The following is an 18,601-nucleotide window of genomic DNA, read 5'->3' on the forward strand; positions in this document are numbered from 1 at the left end:
TTTTTTTTTATAATCTCTCTCTATCCTATTAACTCAAAAAAAGGCAACAATTGATTTTCTTTCTCATAATTTTATTTTATGTGAAATTTTTGACTTGATATATGTTTAAGAAATAAAGAAAGACTTTTGAATTGGGATAAAATATAGCATTTTATAAGTCGAAATGATTTGTTTGATTATAAATTACTTCTTTGAGAGTAAAATATATAGTATTTTATAATTAAATTATCACTAAAATAAAAAAGACGAAGCATCCTCTCTAATAAAGTTTGCATACATTCTACCTTCCTCAAATTCTATTTGTAAGATTTCAAAGAAAATATTATTGTACTAAATATAAAATATGTTTTTTTAAGAAAAAATTAAAAAAAATCATAAATTTAAACAAATGGAATACTTATTAATAAAAATAGGACTAATACATAAATTTGGTGCAATTTTGACTAATACATAAATTTGGTGCAATTTTAAACTCAAATAAATCAAAATTTACAGACTTTTATGAAATCATAAAGAACAAAATTTATATTTTTACACTATACATACGTTGTTGCATCTTACCAGAGGCATATAAATCTCCTTTTTTTTTTTTTTTTTTTTTTTTTATTTTTACTTACCAGAGGCATGTAAATCTCCTTTTTTTTTTTTTTTTATATATATTTACTTAACATAATTTATAGTACCAACTAAGACCCACGTGAAGTATATAAATATATTCTCTTTCCTATTCATTGTTTTTATTATAAAATTAAAAAAGTAGGCCTATCATCCATGTGTCAAAAAACTAATGGCACACAATTTTTGTTGGCTGTGACTCCCATTGTAAATTTTTTCCCTTTAATCCGCATCACACTTGTCCAACTCAAGTATATCAACGGCTCACAGCCTTGATCAACAACAAAGGGGTCTAAAACACCATATTTTAATATGTAAAAGTGCCTAAAAGGAACCAAAGTCTCATGCAATACATGTTGTCGATTTAGCTATTTTACCCATAACGGAAGACAAAAGGAATGCAATCATATTGTGTTTTTAAAAAATCATTATGCTTTATACAGTATATGGGCTTCAACTGCAAGAACTAGCTACAGATACAAAGAGACACCTGCTCCTGCTAGTCTATGATACAACAAGATAAAAGTGTACCCTGTAGATTCTTTTCCTAAATCATTATAAAAAATCACATACAAATAACATTGCCAGAGAATTCTCTTCCTCAGCTTCCATGTCAGATAAATAGACCACCTGAACGTGATTCAACTATGGGGTCAATTCCATGGCGGCTTTCATCAGCAAGAGCTAAAGTTAACATTTCCGTGCAGAACTGATTATCTGGTTTGAACCACAAAGCCTGTTTGGGAAATGGAACAAAACTCGATGTAAAACTATTAGACCAAATATTAACATTTTCCTTCATGTTTAACTAAAATGAATTCAGTATATTCACATATTGAGTTGGAAAGTCACCTTGTGGTAGTATGTAATAGCTGCTGTGTAATTATTCTGCAGAATAGCAAGAGCAACATATAAAAGCCAAGCTAACATTAATTTTTTGCAACCCTGAACAAGGACATAATATACCACTACAGAAATTTTTTTTTGGGAGATTAATTACCTGGAGGTGATAGGTGTATGCAAGACCAGCATAAGTACTTAGACTTCTCGTAGACAATGCAAGGGCTCTCTCATAATATGCAATTGCCTCATTGCACCTCCTGAAAGAAAGTTTAGCTCTGTGTTCATCCATAGCTAACATGTTTATCAACTTACATTCGAAGGCAACTCCAAGATTTAAATTGTAAGATTTTTAACACTGAACTCATTGTACGCCCAAAATTAGCGGTTAAAAGGTTAATATGCGTTAAATTTTATTTTTCACATATATCTATCGTGTTCTATGTCAAAATATTGGGTTAAGCTGAACCAATTGAATAAAGGAGAATATCACAGCCCAATACCTTTGGGTTATCTAGTTTACATACTATGGAGTGTATAGGTAGTAGTTAAATATAAGGGAAATGACAGAAACAACACTTCAAATTAAACTATTTCCATGAAAATGGCCATGGAATTTAAATTCCACTTTCTAGTCATTTCAACTTGTTGGCTTGTTTTATATCGTTTCTACATACCTTCTATACAGTTTCTATACATATCTTATACATATAAATATTCTATAAGAAAATTATACAGTTTCGATACACAATTTATATAATAATTGTACTTTTTTTTTTACACGTTTTAAACTATAATTATATAATTTTTATACATTTTCTATATATTTTTATATATATTTTATACATATACATATTTTATAGAATTATACAATTTCTATATATATATATCTTATATAAATACATATTCTATATAACAATTATACCATTTTTATATAATTATATTTAATTATTATTTCTAAACAATAAAAAAAAACAGAATATTTTTTCAATTCAAAAATTTATAGCAAGAAAAAAAAATTGAAATATTTTTAAAAGGGCCGAATGACCTAAGTTGAAAACTGTATCAGTATTCTATATGGATTGTATCTGAACTACATCGGCCAAAATGACCCAAATTAGAAAATGGCTATAAAGTGAAAATATACCCGACTAGCCCCTTTTGGTAAAAATGTCAACTTGGGCTATTTGTTTTAAAAAGTGTTACACAGTGTCCTTTTCCCTTAAATATACTATACATACCTATACATATTATCTACATATCTATACATATAATATACATACGTATACACGACATATACACACCATACAACATATACACACCATATACAACCATGTATCTGTGGTATATACTTCAGCCATTTGGCACTAGATGGCCGAATGATATAATTGGTAACTCTCTAAATAAAGCCTCCACCCGCCTCTGGGCAAATTCGATGCCCCTAATATTAATTCACGAAAAAATGGGCGTATAGTCAATAACCTAAGGATTAAAAAGCTCTCTCAATTGATCCAAAGCGTCTTCCATATAATAACACCATTGCATGTTTTCAAAGAAAAGAAAAATTAGTATCACACTGCTGGTGAAGCTGTTCAGCTTTTCCCGGGTGGTAAACTAATTAAGAGCCTGTTTGAGATTGCTATTAGAAAACAACTTATTTGAGAAACACTTTTATAAATATCTTTTCCGGAAAATGTTTTTTTAAAAAAAAGCAATGTGTTTGAATTCTCAAAAAAAAAAGTGCTTTTTTTGAGGTAAAAGCAATCTCAAACAAGCTATAATTAGCACATTAACCGAAACAAATATGATAGCAAACCTGGAGGTATCTATGTTATTTTTGCATCTAACAAGGAAAACAAATGGCCACCAAAATATAAAACTTGTACAAACAGAGCTAATAGTAGCATAAGTCAATTACTTCAATTTTCTGAGAGAATGAGCAAGATTGGTTATAGTTGATTCCCACATCTCACTTAAAGAAGATGGAATGTGAGCCAAAGTTTTCTCAAACCATTGCACTGCTTTCTTATACCTGTAAGAGTTAGGAGAGAGAAATAAAATGATATAACCAGATAAAAATTAGCAAAGTTTTTGGTAATAAGGGGCAAGATAATAGAGTAAACTAGGTTGAACAAGACTTCAGAACAATACACCCATAATTTTCAAAATATGAACTGCTCGAGATTAACACAGAAATTACATGTTTTATCACTTCTAGAGGATAAACGAGAGAAAAATGTAATGCAGCTTTTTAAATAATTAGGTTATGCAACTAAATTATAAATGCCACAAATTTCACAAGACAGATCCTTACTCCTTCATATGATAAGCAACAACTCCAAGTTCATTATATACAAGTGGATCTGAGGGGCATATGGACTTTGCCTGCATAAAAAACTAAAGGGAAACATTATCAGCACTGTTATTCAGGGGAACTCCAGACAATCAAATGTTAATAGACTTCAGGGTGAACAACCAGCATGCACACTTGTGCAAACTCAGAGAACAGAATATGTTTTCTCACACCTTAAGCATAACTAAGAATTGAAAATTGGAAGCCACAGACTCTGTATAATCACCTGCTCAGCCAGTTTAAAGCTATGAGTTCGCATATATTCCATTCCAATGTACAAAGTAGGCAAATGGTACCTGGAATAAGAAAATTAAGTGTTCAACCTGTCAAGGAAAATATTCTCTTATAATATAAGAGCGAGTTAAGTAGCTGAAGCAGGCAGGAGGTCGACAGCTGCTTCAACTGTAGTTTTACTATATCACCCCTAATTAATTATTATACGTTATTTATGTATTAAAAAAATTAATAATATTTAATTAAAAAATTAAAATAGACATTTATGACATGTCTGCTTCAGCTGCTTCAATCGTAATTTTACTATAGCATTCCTAATTAATTATTGTATCCATAATTAAATATTATAAGTCACTTACATATTAAAAAATTAATAATTTTATTTAAACAAAAAGTAAAATAGACATTTATAACTGTTTCAATTGTAATTTTATTGTACCACCATTAATTAATTATAATACATATATATTTTATAGTAATTTTGTTATGTCGCTTCTAATTAGTTATTAAAAGTCACTTAAGACGTGTGTTTCATTGCTTTCATCGTGATTTTACTATATTACTCCTAATTAATTGTTATGATCGTCTAAACATTGAAAAATTAATAATATAAGAGAATATAATAAGTGGCAATAAGCAGGCATGCTGCTTGCTTCAGCTGTTTCAACCGTAATTTCATTATATTATTCCTAATTAATTACTATAAGTTATTTAAGTATTAAAAAATTTATAATATTAAATAAAAAAATAAAATAATCGACATGCCTACTAGTGTTGTCTGTTTTAGCTGCTTTAATAGTAATTTTACTATATTATCCCAAATTAATTACTATAGGTTATATAAGTATTAAAAAAAATATATATTCAATAAAAAATATAAAATTGACAAAAAATAATAAATTAACATTTGATTTTTTAAATTAACTTGATGTCTTATATGATGCCTATTTATGCTTTTTTCACAAGTATTTTTTATAATAATTTTATTATATCACTTCTAATTAGTTATTATAAGTCATTTAAGAAGTGAGTTCTTTGCTACTCCAATCGTGATTTTATTATATTACCTCTAATTAATTATTATGGTCGCATTAGAAAATTAATAATATTTCATAAAATAGACACAAAACGATATATCAACATAAAACATTTGATTAACTATCGAATTTATATTACTGCCACATAAGTTAACTTTTGAAACTATATCAGTGTCACTTAAATTGAAATAGAAGAAATAGTATTATAAATCACAATAATTAAAAACTAAAATTATTTTAATAATTAATTATCTAAATTATATTTGTGTCACCTAAATTAAGACGGGTCCTTCAATGTCTAGTATATATTATAAGTATTAAGAGGGACCGCCAAGATAGGAAGTTACTCGAGTGGGGCAAAGTTCAAAATTTATCTACATTCTAATAAACTCCGTCTTCCTTTTGTGTATGTGCATTTTTTTCTTTCAGTTGAGTTTAATTCATTTAAGAACTCAACCCATCCTTTTTATTATTTGTGTTTCAATTCATGTTCTGAGACTTTGTATAGGTTGGTATTTTGTTTTGGGGCCTGTAAACATAATTCAGGTTGAGACCGAGTGGTTCAGGGTGGTATCAGACAAAGTTTGCAGCTTGCCAGTGGCTGAAATCTGGTGGCCAGATCTTGTGCAAGCCATGATTGCAAAATGGCTACGGCGATCACGGTGAAGAGTTGACCAGTCAAGGGGACACTTTTTCTCTGTGATTGCATCACTGTGGACCAGAATGCAGAGGTTAAAAAACGTCGATCCTCCGCAATCGCGACGTGAACACCGCGATCACAAAGGGCTACGAAGAGAGTTAACTTAGCTACTCTCTGCGGTCGCATTGATTTGACCGCGACAGTGAAGGTCTAACTTGATCAGCCTCTGCGATTGTGTGACTTTGTATGCGATAGCAATGAAGGAATTAGCAGGGTATAAATTGGAATCACGAGCTTATGGGTAATCCAATTCAACAACTTTTTACGTGATTAGACTGTTTGACCAAGGGTTGACTTTTTGATTGATCATCTATTGACTTTAACTTTGGATTGACCTAAAAATATGGGATTGACCCCGAATAGTATAACTGATATCATTGATGATAGAAATCAATAGCAGCAGCAAAATGAAAGTGAAAGTGCTCTGTGTTGATACTTCCAAATACGCTGTTACAAGTCTTAAATAGATGAAAACTAGTAAACAAAAAGAACACGTTTGTTTTCTCCTAAGAAATCTGAATTTAAAAACCGACTCCACTACTAGCCTAAAGACTAGGAAACAGCTTATTGACTCCTAAATAAATGCAACAAACTAACTACTAACCCACAAAACTGATTGCGTTGCATCAGTTGTCAACATTCCCTCCCTCAAACTGAAACAGCTTTCAGTTTAATTTGCAAACAGCAGGCGGATCACGCAGCTTTAGGAATGACAATGGTTTCAGGGGCTTTGTGAACATGCCAGCAATTTGCTCTTCACTTCTGCAATAAATAAGGCAAATCTGTGCATCCTTAGTTAGATCACGCAAGAAGTGATACTTCACATCTATATGCTTACTTCGTCCATGTTCAACTAGATTCTCTGAAAGATTAATTGCCGAAGTATTATCACAATAGATTGGTGTTGGTCTTTCCTACTTAATATGAAGTTCTTCAAGAATATTCCTCCGCCAAACAGCTTGACAAGCACACGATGTTGCAACGAAGTACTCTGCCTCGGTAGTTAACAAAGTAACAATAGGTTGCTTCTTTGAAGACCAAGAAATAACTCTAGACCCCAGCAGAAAAACATATCCTGCAGTAATTTTCATGTCTTCGAGATTTCCAGCATAGTCACTATCAGTGTAACCAACCAACCAAATCGCCAGCTACTTTCTTCTTATAAAAAATTCCAAAGTAATTGGTACCATTCAAGTACTGCACAATCCTCTTGGCATCTTGTAAATGCATTTCTTTTGGACTCTCCATGAACCTACTAATGGGACTCACAGCATGCATAACATTAGGTCTTGTTGCCATCAAGTACATCAAGCTTCCCACTATTTGCTTGTATAAAGTGTTGTCCACCTTTCTCACTTCAGGTTCTTTGACGAGCTACAGACCCTTCCCCATTGGTGTGCTCACTGAACTACAACTTTTCATCTGAAATCTGTCCAGAGTGTCTCGCACATATTTCTTGTGAGAAATGAAAATACCTAAGGGTGTGCAAAAACCGAATTAATCGATAAACCAAACCAATAAATCTTTATCGGTATCGGGTTATTGGGTTAACGGTTTTTAAATGGTTTTAGAATTTTTTTAATTGGGATATCGGTTCGGTTTTTGGTTTTAAGGTTTTAGTTAACGATTAAACTGATAACCCACTAAAATTATATTAAAATTATATTTTTATCCCTAGGTATATAATAGTTACTTTATATTTTAAATACATAACCCTATTGTTTTTTTTGCATTTTATAGTTGTTGTCTTAGTGTTGTTCTTTTCTTTATAAACATGTTGGCTTATTGGGTTCCGCCATTAATATCTAACTATAAACCTACATTGATTTTCTTTTTTGAGAGATCGCTAACGATTGCTACTGCATTCAAGTTCGCAACTTAACCAAAGAGAACAAATTTGTTTTAGTAATAATGTATTTGAATTTGCTTCTACTTTACTTTGTGTAGACTTTTGTGCATGAAGATAGTGTGTATATATATGAACATATGAAAATAAGAAAAGAAGGTGAAAAAAAAAATAAAATGAGCATTTTCTTTTTGGTTAAATTGATAAACCGAGACATTAAGGTCCAAAATCAAAAACCGATAACAAATATCTTATTAGCTTGGTTATCGATTTAGCGTGCTGACAAACCAAAAATCAATAAACCGAACCGATAATACACAAAATCAAACCAAACCGACCAATGCACACCCCTAAAAATACCGTCGGTAGATTGATTCACTTCTCGAACAAGAAAGTAATGTATCATACCCAAATCCGACATGTCAAACTCAACCATCATGGACTTCTTAAAATTCTCAATCATAGCCATATCACTTCCGGTATAAATTAAGTCACCCAAATATAAACATACCCTTAAGACCCCTGCATCTTCTTTTTTTATATAAAGAGTATGTTTATATGTGGGAATAATACACTGGGTTTGTTGTTGTTGTAGAGTATGTTCATATGGACACTTTCGAAATTCCTATACGACTATACCAAGCTCTTGGAGTTTGTTTTAGTCTATAAGGAGCCCTTTTCAATCTAAACACTTTATCTCAACATCAATTTCACATAGCCAGGAGGTGGTTCAATTTTTTTTATCAAGTAAAAGTGTTTTCATTCATAAACATGCCCAAATCGGTCATATACATAAGGTTAAACTCTACAAAATATGAAGCTCTATAAAATCCACCCGATCCTCTAAGCAAGAAGGAACTTTCTATTTACACCAAAAGAAAATAAAGAGCCCGACTACTCCTCAATTACAAGAAACTCGACTCTACACCTTCATAAGCTCTTCTATTTCTCTCTCTCCAAACTACCCATATTAACACTATCGGAACCATGTTCCAAGCCCTTCGTCTTCTCCGCCTTATCCCCTTCGTCCAACTTAGCATCAGACCTTTCACAGTTTTTGGCATTAGCAAGAACTGTGAAACAATCTAAACATATCCCACCATAATCGCATGGTAAGCCCACAATGTAGAAGGAGGTGGTCCAGGAGGTTGTTCGATAAATACCTTTTCTTGTAGTTCACCATGTAGGAAGGCAGACTTCACGTCTAACTGGAAGATTTTTCAAGCATTTTGAGCAGCCGAAGCAATCACCAACCTTATGGTATCTAACTGAGCAACGAGAGCAAACACCTTTCCATAGGCAACACCATATACTTGCTTATAGCCTTTTGCTACTAAGCGAGCTTTGAACTTGTCAACCTCTCTGTTTTCCTCCAACTTTGTTTTGTAAACCTATTTGACACTGATGGTTTTTTGATTTCCTGAAAGATTTGTCAATTTTCAAGTATTATTTCTTTCAACTAATCTTATCTCATCATCCATGGCTTGCTGCCACTTTGGATCTTTGACGGCATCAGTAAAAGATATAGGATCTCAATCTGAAAATAAAGAAAAATGACTAACTGTATTTCCAGATTTATTAATCTCATATATCTCATAATCTTCCATCCAGCTCAGTGTTCCTCTACTACGTTGAGGACATTCGTTGTTGAGCTAAGCATCACCTGATTCATGCTCAACACCTCTAGCATCTTGTATAGTTGGACTTGCTTGTAAACTAATCTCCAAAGGTTGGTCCGATTCTTCATCAACAGAAAATGGAATATGTTGAAACCAACTGTTATCGCTCCAATTCCAGATTGCTTCTTCATCCAAAATAGCATCTCGGCTAATAATAATTTTCTCCGTAACAGAATTGAACAAACGATAAGTTTTTGATTTCTCATCAATGCCAAGGAAAATACATTTCTAGCCTCTATCGTCCAACTTCTTCCTCGGAGCATCAGGGATGTGTGAATATGATATACACCCAAAAATCCAAAAGTACAACATTTGGTTTACGCCTGCTCCAAGCTTAAACTACGTGTCATATTTCAAATAGAGTTGGAAGGACATTTATTCAATATGTGAACGCTCCAAAGAACTGCTTCTGCCCAAGTCTCTTGGTAAGCCACTTCTCTTTAAAAGACTACACACCTTATCAAGAATTGTGCGGTTTTTCCTTTCACACCATTCTGTTGAGGTATGTAGGCTAGCTACTATAAGGTGCCTTTTAATTCTATGTTTCTCAGAAAATTCTACAAATTCTTGTGAGTTGTATTCGCCACCCCGATCAGTCCGCAAGCAATTAATTTGACAACCAACTTCATTTTCAACAAGCACTTTAAACTTATTAAAAGTTTCAAATGCTTCAGATTTTTCTTTTCTTTTTTTTTGGGGATAACCGTGGCGGTCAGGCCAATTCTTTGCTTTGAGATCCTTTAAGCTTAGACTGTCCTACTCCGCCTTTTTTGTTTCCGACAAGGCAGTACCTGTGGCTGACTCTTGCACGCCAATACCAACAACTGGTCAAAACTCTTTGGACTAAGGAAGTTCTCCATCAACATGCTCCAATGGTCGTAATGACCATCGAAGCGTAGAATAACGGCCTGAACAAATTTTCAGAGTCTATTGTTTGCTGCTGCGATAGTACTACAAAAAGAATAAGAACTCTTTCTAGCTTGAATATCAAATGATAGAAATTAACAGCAACGGCAGCAAAATGAAAGTAATATGCAAGTGAAAGTGCTTTGTATTGATACTTCCAAATACGTTGTTACAAGAGTCTTAAATAGATGAAAACTAGTAAGCAAAATGAGCATGTTTAATTCTCCTAAAATATCTGAATCTAAAAACTGACTCCACTACTCCTATAGCCTAAAGACTAGGAAACAACTTATTGACTCCTAAACAAATGCAACAAACTACCCACAAATCTGATTACGTTGCCAACAATTGATCGATATTTTGCATATATTGATGTTATTCTGGGTTGGTTGAGAGGTGATTTGAATGTTTCAAGATGAGGGAACTCGTTGGTTACAAGGTAAATAGAACTTTAAACGTGTGCTCCTTTTGAGCTAAAAACACTATGTTTGAGATACTTGGGAAAAGATATCATTTTCACCTTAAACTATATCCGAAAAGTTGAAGACACATTAAACTATTGAAGCAACCTAATACACATTTGAACTACTTAAAAGTGAATTTTTATGCACCCTAAAAATGACGTGGCAAAATAATTAATTAAAAAAAAAAATGCATGCATGGGTAAAATAATTAAAGCCAAAATAAAAATAAAAAATTCCCTTCCTAACCATGCATCCTCTTCTTCACCACCACCCCACCCGGCCCCATGAATCTTCTTCACACCTCACCTGTTGTGGTCTTCTATTTCTTTTTTTTTTTTTCAATCAACTCTACCTGGTGATTGAAACTTATATTTCTTTGAAGAAATTTCTTCATCAATCTGATTTTTCTTCTTTCTCCATTATTGATTTTTCATTCAATTTCATCACCTCTTTCATCACTTAAATCACCACTAACAATTTCATCAATTCATCACCTGCAATCACTACTTTTATCAATGCCACAAGTTTAATCACTCGACCCACCACCATCAATTCCATCACTTGTAACCACCAATTTCGTAATCTAATCCACCATTATTAATATAAATATCTCAACTATTTTTGATTGATAGAATAGTAATGCGAAGAACAATTTGATTATCAATTTTATTGAGAGCTATAAAGAATGGCCTTTTTTAATTTATCGAAAATTTTTAATCCGGCAAATTTCATTTTTCAACACTTCTATCGGATTTTTGTCGGGCAGATTTCAAATTTAGATTTCTCTTTCGATCTCTCTCTCTCATTAACGAGACTCGTTCCATGTCTCTTCCATCACTCTAAAAAAATTGTCATCTCGTCGAAAAATTGATTAAAAAGGAGAGAAAAGGAATTAAAGATGGATGACAAAGTTAGAAGAAATTGAAGATGATAGCAGTTTTGTTGGTAATTGGTGATTTGTGTTTGGCTATGATGATGTTATCCATATCAATGGAGGTTTTGAGATGGGTACAGAAGAAAATGAAAAGAAAAAAGTTTAAATTAAAAAGAAACAAGAAAAAGTAGGAAAAATAGTAAATTTATTGTGTTTTTTGTGTGGTATTAACGTGGCGCTGATGTGGCATGCGCATGTGGAACACCCTACCTTATGAGGGTGATATAACATTTTACAAGGTGAAGAAAAATTCTTTTTAGTACAGGTGTGTATTAGGTCGCTTCAATAGTTTAAGTGTGTCTTCGAATTTTCGGGTGTTTAGGATGAAAATAATGTCTTTTCCCGAGATAGGTTGACTCTATGGGATATGTTATACTCACTTATGACTATGACATGATATTGTTCAGATATGTGTGCATTATCTACACATGTTTCCGATTAATATGAGCATGGCATCCTAGTTTTTGCATTGACATGACGCATATTACGCTATTTGACATTGCTATACATACTCGATGTTTATGCCACGATAACTTGCATCAAATGATATTGTTTGCTTGCACTATGATTTTTGTGTGCCTTGTTCAGCTGTATGGATATCAATATCAAGTTGTTTATTGGTCTAGCAGTTCTATCTGCATAGGATCCACTATACGTTCTAGTGATCCTATTCATGAGGGTTCGGTACAACTGTGTGTTTTATTTCGTGCTTGATGGCTATTGATTTGTTATACTGTACCTGCTATGGTTATGGCGGTGTGTTATACCTTGTTCGCTGCACGCAGACTAGTTTTGAAGACTTATTCCACAGGGTAAGACAGAGAAGCAGGTCAGTGATCTTATTAAGCTCCTGTGGCTCACCAAATCACTTACAGCTCTGTGCAGATTCCTCTACTAGTGTTACCAGGGAACATCATTGATCTTTGTTTGAGGCAGTGTTCCAGATTTTCCTGAGGCAACCCAACCACAGCTTGTCTGTGGTGACTGTTATGCTTATACTTTCTACTTTCAATTTTATGGGCCGCATCTCTTTTTCCTTGTACTTGAGGGTCGTTTGGTTTGAAGTCAAGTTATGATGGGATTAGTTATGCTAGGATAAGTTATCCGATATTATTTCTTTTTGATTGTTTGGTTTGTTGTATTAAATTAATATGCATTGCATAGTTTCTAATAATGAGTTGTTTGTTTACAAAAATACCCTCCACTTTATTTAGCTTTAAAAATAATATGCATTGCACAGTTGAATAAGTTGTTTGTTTACAAAAGTACCCTCCACCCTTATTTACCTTTTAATATTAGTGATGCAAAGGGACGAGGGAGGGGGGGGGGGGGGGGGTAATTCGCTATATTATCATGAAATAAGCTATTCCAAGATTATTATTCCACCAAAAGGTAGGGATAACGTATCCCAGTATTAATTATTAATCCTGGGATGTTATGAAATATAAAGTGAAGAACAAGAATAGTAGAGAGAGAAGATAGAGTAATTCTTATTTCTCTTGAGGAATTCTTGTCCTTCAAGATGATTTACAATGAATAAAATCCCTCTATTTATAGGGGAAATTACATTTAGTTTCTCTCTAAAAGATAGATACTTCAAATTCTAATAGATATCAACTAAATCTATCTTGATAGATCTTATTTATATTCTTGATAGATATTCATTATAATGTAAATACATTTATAACACTCCCCTTTGAATATCTAATTAATAGATAATGTGCCTCGCTCAAACCTTACTAGAAAAAACCCAGTCGAAAAAAAAATCTAATGAAGGAAAAAAAGTATACATCTCTAACAATACGCATATAGGTTGCCTCATTAAAAATCGTACAAAGAAAATCCAGTGGGACAAAACCTCGTAAGAGAAAAAGAGTACAACGCATATTAACTCCCCCTTAATGAGAACATCCTTGTATCCCGATCTTGTGCATCATCTTCTTGAAAGTTGCAGTTGAAAGAAACTTGGTGAATAAATCAGTCATATTGTCACTACGTAAATATCACCATTCTTTTGTAACTCATGTGTATAGAAAAACTTTGATGAAGTGTGTTTCGTTCTATCTCCTTTTTATGAATCCTCACTTAAGAATGTGATCTGCATGTTGCATTATCTCCGTATAAAAGTGTGCGTACATTATCACATTTCAAACAACATTTTTCTCTAATGAGATGTATCATGGACTTCAACCATACACATTCTCGGCTTGATTCATGAATAACTATTATTCCAACATGGTTCGATGAAGTGGCTAGATAGATTGTTTTGTATATCTTCAAGATATGACAGTATCCCCACGTGTGAACATATTGCATGTTTGAGATCGAGATTTATGTGGGTTAAATAAATATCCAGCATCACTATAATTAACAAGATCGAGATTGCAATCTTTAGAATAAAATAAGATCAAGTGTTTGATCCAATTTCGATGTCTCCTAGTAGGAGCAGAACTATACATTGTTAACAAACTAACCGAAAAGGCTACATTCGGCCTTGTAGCATTTGCAAGATACATTATTGCATCAATTGCACTAAGATATGGTACTTCAAGACCAATCTAATTCGGTATATTTCTCATTTCAGCAAATAATCTATTGCTTTTGAAAACTCTCCAAGAGTTCCAATAATTTTCAAGCTATAAGCTTATATAATATAAGGATTATAAATAAATTTTCAAGAAACTTTTATTTGCTTCAAACATTTTGAATCCTTAAAAAAAATTCATATAAATTTTGTCAAAGTGACCATATTCAACATTTCATGAGTGACATCTTCAAGTATCTAGACGGCAAATCAAATAAGTTTTATGCTTACCAAGATGCATCCTTTCATGTCACTTAATAAATGTTCTACATCAGCATGCTTAAATAAACGTAAAATTCAGATGCTCGTAATCTTTTACAATATTGCGCCAATATTGTATCAAAGATATTGATGATATATCATTTCGTATCGGTTCACAATGTGACATAACATTGAGATCTCATCACTTCATTATTTTCAAGTACTTGAACTTCTCATAAAGTTTTATGAAGTGTTATGTCGTAGACTCTTCAAGAGCACATTGTCTTCTTATTATGATTATTTGTTCCTTATCCTTTTCAAAGATTATTTCATTGGGAACCGATTGGTCTACCACGCTTTACGCATGCATAGACTTTATCCTTTAGGGACATAAAATAGAAGCCCTTGAAGCTTAAATATGAAATGTTTTCGGCATTTGACTTGAATTATCATTTGAATGAGGACCTGATTATAATTCCTAACATATTTTTTAGCTGTTTATAATCTCCCCTTATGTTAGGAAAACTAACATACGTCTCAGTTTACTTTAGAAAATCCATCTTTGTGCATTATGGTATATTCATTAATCGTATACCACTAAGGGTGTGCAAAAACCGAACCGACCTATAAACAGATGATACAATAATGACCAAGAACACACAAAATCACACACCAAAAACAGTCCACAAGCTCAAGAGAACAGAGGACCCTTTGGTGACCACTCTCGGACTCACTATCTAGAACAAGAAAGGAGAGAATACAATGTGTTTTACACACCAATCAACCAACAACCCAAACTATATTAGCAACAAAGAGATGAAGAACAACAATATTACAATAACAATGACTCACGGGTTCATTAACAAGAACAAGAAACCGAAACTTACAACAAGATACAAGATAGATAGTTAGACAAGTGAGGGTATAATCTTCAAAACCCAAGAATTTGGTGGACTCTTGGACCCTTAACACTACACACAACAAACACCTAACTCCTACGTTGACACAAGAGGGACTTTACCTCCTTTAAACACCAACGTATCAAGCCAACAATGCAAACACAAGTGAATCTTCATTTGCCTAGCCCTAGTTTCGATTTTGAGTTCACTCTCAAGACTTAGAGAGAACTTTGGATGTTACAATGTCTCAAGTTTCAACAATAATCCACTAAGTCCCAAAAACCCTAAGTTGTTCTATTTATATTACATCACAAATAAAAGGTGAAAAAACAAAAAGGCCCTTTAATGACCAAGTGAGCAATACGTGCCTATGTAGTGCACATTATGGACGGTTTTGGAGCCTCCTTCACACTTAAACGTGTGCACTTTCTCGGTTGCGTTCAACATGCTCAAAAATGTCCATCTACGAGGTCGTACTTGTATCAATCGAACCGATAAAAATGTTATTGGTTTATTGTTATTGGGTTATTGGGTTAACGATTTTTTAATGGTTTTATAAAAAAAAAATTATTGGGTTATTGGTTCGGTTTGCTTTTTTCTTATTGGGTTATTGGGTAAACCGATAACCCAATAACAATATATACATAATATATATATATATATGACTTATTATATATTTCTCTTAATTTCTCTTTAAATTCTACAAATTAACAAAACTATTATTTTAATTATACAAACTCTTATTTCTCCTAACAACATTTAATTCAAACTTGAAGATTCTTGTAACTTAAAACACACTATGTAGGATTTTTGTTTGCAACTAAGATTCGATTTTTTTTCATGTTAGCTACTACTATTTCTATTTTATGAGTATTTTCTTATCGGTTAAATCGAAAACCGAACAGTTAAGGACTAAAAATCGATAAATCGAAAACTGATAAAAAATATCTTATTGGTTTAGCATATTTAAAAATCGAAAATCGATAAACCGATCTGATAATATGTAAAACCGAACCAACCGATGCACACCCCTATATACCGCACATCAAAACTATTAGATGGACAATGTGTGATTCCTGACTCAGAACCAACTTTGAGGAGGAATTAATCATAATTTATTGGTTTGATGTATACGAGTACTTTTGTATATAATATACCATATTTCAAACCAAAACATGAGCTTTGTTCTCATTAGCAATGGTTTAGTTATTTATCGAAGGCATTCAATACCAAACCAACATTATCAAGATAAATTGTCTTGATTCCATAATCTGAAAATTGTGCTCTGAACTCAATTTATATTGAGCAAAAAACTTTATGAATGTCAAACTGCAGGTTGACAATAAACGTACAAGTGATCATCCTATATCGAGGCATCTTAATAGATCATATGACAGGTGAACGGGCCCATATTCACCTTTTATACTTTTCAGATTTTGAGGGATCAAATCTCAACATTAGTTGATCCAATCAACTTATCATGAGATCAAGCAACATTAAAAGTAAGGAAGAATTTTTGAATTCTTTAATATATGTTCAATACTCACTACTCAGTATGCACATCTTTGGGATGTCGCAATCATTCATGTCAATTTATGAACTTTTATTCTAGCAAACTCTAAATTTACCATGACATGTACCTTTTACTTTAGTAAATTTCAGATTTACTATTACATGAATAAATTTTAGATTTACTACTTCAGAAGTATATTTCAAAATTATTCAGCCTCTTTCGGAGGTGAATTGTGATACCATCACAACCAAGTGCACGTTTGTATTAATAAGCTTGACTAAATATTATCACATTCACCTTAGGGGAATGGATCTGTACTTATAACAATTGAAATTCTCATTCCCAGGAATGAAATATAATCGTGTCTTAAACATATCAAATTATGATAGCTTAGAACCTCTTTCAAGATCGAGGCATGCAAGCATGTGAAAATATTATTATTGTCCCTTTTCCATGTTTCTGTGCATTCATTCAACCACTTGTCTTCTTTCAGACATGTTATGTACTGCTACCATATTCACTTCAGGAATGGAGCATATTCAATAGGACATGTTTCATGACTTTTCATGAAGTACATATTATTTTGCCTAAGCCATCATTATATCAACAATATGGTGCATTGAGATTCAAACTCAATGTCTTATCCATGTAAAAGCGTCTTAGGCTATTGGGACTTTAACCCGTTGTCTTATCCTTTAAGCGGTGGAATGAAATTCAGAGTCTTACCTCAATCAATGACATAATCAACATGACTTTAAGGAAAATTCACTTTTGGAGGAGATTAAATATTGTTACAACGTAAACCACATATATGTAATATAATTACTTCCGACGATTATTGTACATTTCTCATGAACTCTATTAAAGTTGAGGGATGCTCTAGAAGAGCAAATTAAACAATAAGCTAACATATGTTTTTAATAAAATTGATACAAGATCTCAAGTTTGTAGTTTAACAGTATTTGCCACAAATAAAATATCATAAAGTACTATTTTTGCTCAATCCCACAAGTAGTAACAAAAAGTTACATAATGATTATAACCTCCAGGAAATAGATCATAATATTCGTTCTCAATTTTTGTATATTATTTTGAAACAATATTCAAAGTTCGATTATTGAACTTACCTGGAAAATTGCTTTCTTATACCTTTAACAATACTTTCAAAGTATTTGCTTGAGATAGTAGAGTCTTGTGCTGATAACGTGTTATGAAATATGAAGTGAAGAAGAAGAATAGTAGAGAGAGAAGATAGAGTAATTCTTACTTCTCTCGGGGTATTCTTGTCCTTAAGGATGATTTACAATGAATAAAACCCCTCTATTTATAAGGAAAATTACATTTAGTTTCTCTCTAAAAGATAGATACTTCAAATCCTAATAGATATCAACTAAATCTATCTTGATAAATCTTATCTATATTCTTGACAGACATTCACTATAATGTAAATACATTTATAACATTGGATAAGTTATCCCAAACTTTGTAACCAAAGAAGCTATTAAAGAGTACTAAAAATTTGTCCCAAAATTATCTCCCCTTATCCATCTCGCCAAACGTGCCCTTAGAGTCTTGACATTGTAACACTTTTCTGGGCTATAATTTGACTTTTAATAGGTTTATTCCAATGTTTCCAATATCTATTTATAATATGACTCTACTTTGAACAGTATGTTAGGAATGGTGACTGATGCAAACGTTCACCTAATGAATAGTAACTCGTTAGGTGTCCGTCGCAACTCATGAAAATGGATCAAAGTTATATACTCTATAATATAAGGCTTATCCCCACAAGT

At 32.5% G+C, this 18,601-nt stretch overlaps 1 protein-coding gene across 2 annotated transcripts in view; it reads right to left on the reverse strand.

The window, feature by feature from the left end:
• Positions 1 to 1,000: 1,000 nt before the first annotated feature.
• The window catches only part of LOC107852305 (anaphase-promoting complex subunit 6), a 31,261-nt gene continuing 13,660 nt past the window's right edge, over positions 1,001 to 18,601 (reverse strand). Inside the window, exons 11-16 of one of the 2 annotated variants that reach the window (XM_016697371.2) lie at positions 4,035 to 4,104; positions 3,770 to 3,852; positions 3,374 to 3,487; positions 1,616 to 1,715; positions 1,468 to 1,503; positions 1,001 to 1,351 (exon numbers count right to left, since the gene is read on the reverse strand). In XM_016697371.2, the coding sequence (XP_016552857.2) occupies positions 1,229 to 1,351; positions 1,468 to 1,503; positions 1,616 to 1,715; positions 3,374 to 3,487; positions 3,770 to 3,852; positions 4,035 to 4,104 (526 nt within the window). In that variant the 3' untranslated portion in view covers positions 1,001 to 1,228. The remainder of the gene's footprint in view (positions 1,352 to 1,467; positions 1,504 to 1,615; positions 1,716 to 3,373; positions 3,488 to 3,769; positions 3,853 to 4,034; positions 4,105 to 18,601) is intronic. The other variant, XM_016697372.2, reaches the window with a different exon arrangement.

The sequence above is a fragment of the Capsicum annuum genome, chromosome 9 (genome assembly GCF_002878395.1).
Source record: "Capsicum annuum cultivar UCD-10X-F1 chromosome 9, UCD10Xv1.1, whole genome shotgun sequence".
Taxonomy (NCBI): Eukaryota; Viridiplantae; Streptophyta; class Magnoliopsida; order Solanales; family Solanaceae; genus Capsicum; species Capsicum annuum.